This window comes from Triticum aestivum, chromosome 3A, assembly GCF_018294505.1.
Source record: "Triticum aestivum cultivar Chinese Spring chromosome 3A, IWGSC CS RefSeq v2.1, whole genome shotgun sequence".
Lineage (NCBI taxonomy): Eukaryota > Viridiplantae > Streptophyta > Magnoliopsida > Poales > Poaceae > Triticum > Triticum aestivum.
Window position 1 is genome coordinate 575,891,022 of NC_057800.1, and position 3,553 is coordinate 575,894,574.

General features: G+C 41.9%; 1 protein-coding gene across 1 annotated transcript; it reads left to right on the plus strand.

Annotated features, from left to right (window-relative positions):
• Window positions 1-1,399: 1,399 nt before the first annotated feature.
• On the plus strand, window positions 1,400-3,103 carry LOC123058691 (basic leucine zipper 23). The gene is made up of 3 exons (XM_044481392.1): window positions 1,400-1,603; window positions 1,700-1,792; window positions 2,041-3,103. The coding sequence occupies exon 3, from the start codon at window positions 2,091-2,093 to the stop codon at window positions 2,733-2,735; it is 645 nt and encodes a 214-aa protein (XP_044337327.1). The 5' UTR covers window positions 1,400-1,603; window positions 1,700-1,792; window positions 2,041-2,090; the 3' UTR covers window positions 2,736-3,103.
• Window positions 3,104-3,553: the final 450 nt, after the last annotated feature.

A 3,553-nucleotide genomic window follows, 5' to 3' on the forward strand; every position in this document is an offset into this window, starting at 1 on the left:
CCTAATTAAAAAATCCAATTAAAAATTTATTTTCACCATTAAATCCATCTCGACGAGATCTTAAAAACTAGATCCCATGTTAATATGTTTCAACGAATTTTTTTTGCTCAAAAGTTGCCATAGTGTTTACACTAAAGTTGTCATGTGGCAATTTTAGTTTATAGAGCATGGCAATTTTAGTATTTTGACCATGACAATTCTAGTACTTTGACCATGAAAATTATTTTTTGTATGAACCATGGCAATTTTAAGTGCATGTATCATGACAATTTTAGCTTATGGTTCATGGCAAGTCTAGTTTCTTAATTCTCTGTTTTATAATATGTAAAAATTTACTTTTAAATGTAGAAGAAAATAGTTGAAACATATCATGGCAACTTCAGTGTAAACACCATGGCAATTCATGTGCAATAGACATGATAACTTTTAACCCCCCAAAAAAGTCAGCGAAATATATTGATATGCGATCTAGTTTCCAAGATCTTGTCATGATGGATTTAGTGGTGAAAACGGATCTTCAATCGGATTTTTCATTTAAGAGATAAAACATTTTAAAAACTGGAAATCAAAAAAATTCTCACATGCATGCATGCGGTGATGTGGCGCGGTCTGTGTGTTATAAGGCGTGTGGGCGGATGTCGCTCCCACCACACGTGTGGGCGTTATCAGCGTCCTTTTTTTATCCATAACAATTTTATTTAATAGTTTGTTTAGCATTCTCATATTCCACCTCTTTCATTTTAGCATTCAACTTAAGTCTATCATCTAACGGCTCAACAAATATGGGATGTGTGTCACTAGCAACTTTCTTTGTTGTTACATTTATTTTATCAGCTTTCAAATTTCATATTGAGCCAAAGACAAACTCCCCAAATTGATAATCTCTTTCTCAGCTTCAAAACCTTTATTCTTCTTAGACTCCCCAAATATATTTGTGTCCGACTTTACTTATGAAAAGGAATTTATGATATGCCTCCAAATAATTGCTTATTCCTTCTAGAATATTATAAGCTATGTATTTATTTTTCTTTATCTCTCTATGTTATCCCGTGATAACACAATGGCAAGAGAATATAAATGTCTAAAATTCCCAGCTAATCAACGGTTCAAAGAATCAATCCAAATTCCATGCTTTGGAGATTATATTCTGAGATAAAAATTCAGCCAAGTTGCTGAAACCCACAGTGCCAGATGCTACTGGTTGAAATGAACGTAAAAGGAATCGTAGCATAAGAAAATCATGTTGAGAAAATAGTAGTCCATGAATAGTGGCAAGCATAATGGAAATGGGGAAACGGAGAACATTGGCAAGAACTAGGATTCTCCACCTTTTCTATCCTGTCCGCTCCGATCCAATAACATCGTTGTCCACCGCTTGCTTCATTCCCTCTAGGTCTCTCCTCCTTCGAGATACCCAAAATAAAAGGAGAGGGGGCAGGAGAACACCAACACAAGATTGATGGAGAGGTGACGAGCAAAAGGTGTAGGCAAAAAGAAAGAAAGAGAGGCAACAGTAAGAGGTTTGCAGTTGCAAGGAGCAACAGTTGTTGACAGGTCTACACATCAAGTCCATACCGTTTTGATGCACTTCGGTAGTCTATAGGTATTTTGCGCTCAAAATCTACTTTTGTTGATTCAGTCTGACTCCTCATTCAAAATTCAAATATACTGATGTTGTTTACCATGTATTCACATGCAGGAACGTTGGTGTCCTAACTGGAATCCTGTGAGGTTTTGCGATTGTGGTGAGAGTAGTTGACATGTTCATGCTCCTGGCCATCATGCAAATTTGGTACTTACTACATGATCTTTCGACCATTCAATCACTAATAAGTACACACCCTGTTCCTAAATATAAGACGTTTTGGCAGTTTGAAAACAGAGGTGGTAGTAATCTAGGGGTTACATGAATTTATTTTGAATTGATTTTGCCTCTAATAAGATCTTCTGAATCGGTAATAAGCTTTTATGGAGCAAGCTAGGGTACCAAGTTCTCGAGTTTTTGAACTGTTTTTTGGCGCTTTTGTCCGACTTCCCCAGTTACTAATCATAGGAGGAGAATCTAGCTTGTTGGCACATTTTGTGACAAAATGGACGACGGACTATACCTTCCGATCCCCAGCCACCTTCTGTTTCCATATCCTGAGATCTCCCACGGCTTCGATGATGAGTTCCTAGCGTGTACTCACACACACACCTGCAACGTTCCATCATGGCCGGCCGCGGCGCACTCCCACACGTGCCTGCACGCGCACACCCAAGTCATAGCTTCCGGCGAAGATCACGCGGAGCATGACCAGCTGAGGAATCTCCGGAAGCCTCTGGGGAACCGTGAGGCCGTGCGCAAGTACCGGCAGAAGAAGAAAGCCCACGCAGCCTTCCTCGAGGAGGAGGTCAAGAAGCTCCGCGCCGCCAACCAGCAGCTCCTGAGGCGGCTGCAGGGCCACGCGGCGCTGGAGGCCGAGGTGGCGAGGCTGACGGGCCTCCTGCTCGATGTCCGAGGCAAGATCGATGGGGCTGAGATCGGCGGCCGGCCGTTCCAGGAGCGGTGCAGCTTCGGCTCTGTCGTCGGCACTGCTGCAGAACCGACAGCACCATGCTTTGATTCTGGCAGTGCTGAGGTACCAGCGGCCTGGGAGACTTGCGAGATCGATGGCGGTGGCATCGTTTCGGGAGAACTTGGTGTTCCTGAAGTGGTGGATGCTGTTGCCAGCTTCGTGAACTCTCCTGCATAATTGGATGAAGTTCTTTGTACCCAAATACAGTATCAGATAGAAAATGGCTTCCTTTCATATAGCCTACTTGAATAAATGGTGGCTGGGAACAGAAGTGTGGAAGTGAGACACCCTATCAAGGTCTTGCTGATTATACTTCTGTTCTGAAGTGTTCGGTTTGTAATGTACTTGTTGTGTTTGTATTGGATGGAGCTACTAGTAAGTTGACCCAGCATGATCTGTGCTTTCCAAAGTGCCCTTAGGTTGGTCTTCTCTGGAATAATTAACCACTGTTTAAAAATTCAGTTGTGTTCTGTAATGGGATAATGATCTGTTTACTGTGTTATCTTCAGTTAAATGCAACTTGGAAATGTCTTATTTTTTCCCTTGAATACTTGGCTCTCTGGATATAATTTTACTATCTAGATTGATTTTGCTGTTACAGAATTAGGATACCTATCACATGTACTGTCTAAACGTTTACTCCTGCGAATTTATGTTGACAACCTTCTCCATCATTCATTTAAATGTCTGGACGAAGAAACATCGTCACACAAATCGGAGTGCGCTAGCTAATGTTTCCTTTACGAGATCTCGGCTCTTCAGAATGATTGGAGAGAGCCCCGCCTCCTCTTGGTTGGTGCCGGGCCTAAGAGTGATGGGACTGCTTCTTTAAAGAGCCTTTCGTTGGGGTGGCAGGTGGTGCCTTGATCTATCAATTGAGGGAGCAAAAAACAGGTCCGCTTCGCTCCCCCTTCTTTAAACGAAGAAATAAAGAAAGGGGAAGTTTAGATCCCTCATAGTAGTTCTACCCACAGAAAAGATCATGAAAGAGGCTA

Bases quoted from the DNA above. Each gene is read 5' to 3' on its own strand.
- LOC123058691 (XM_044481392.1), top strand. From the start codon at position 2,091: ATGGACGACGGACTATACCTTCCGATCCCCAGCCACCTTCTGTTTCCA.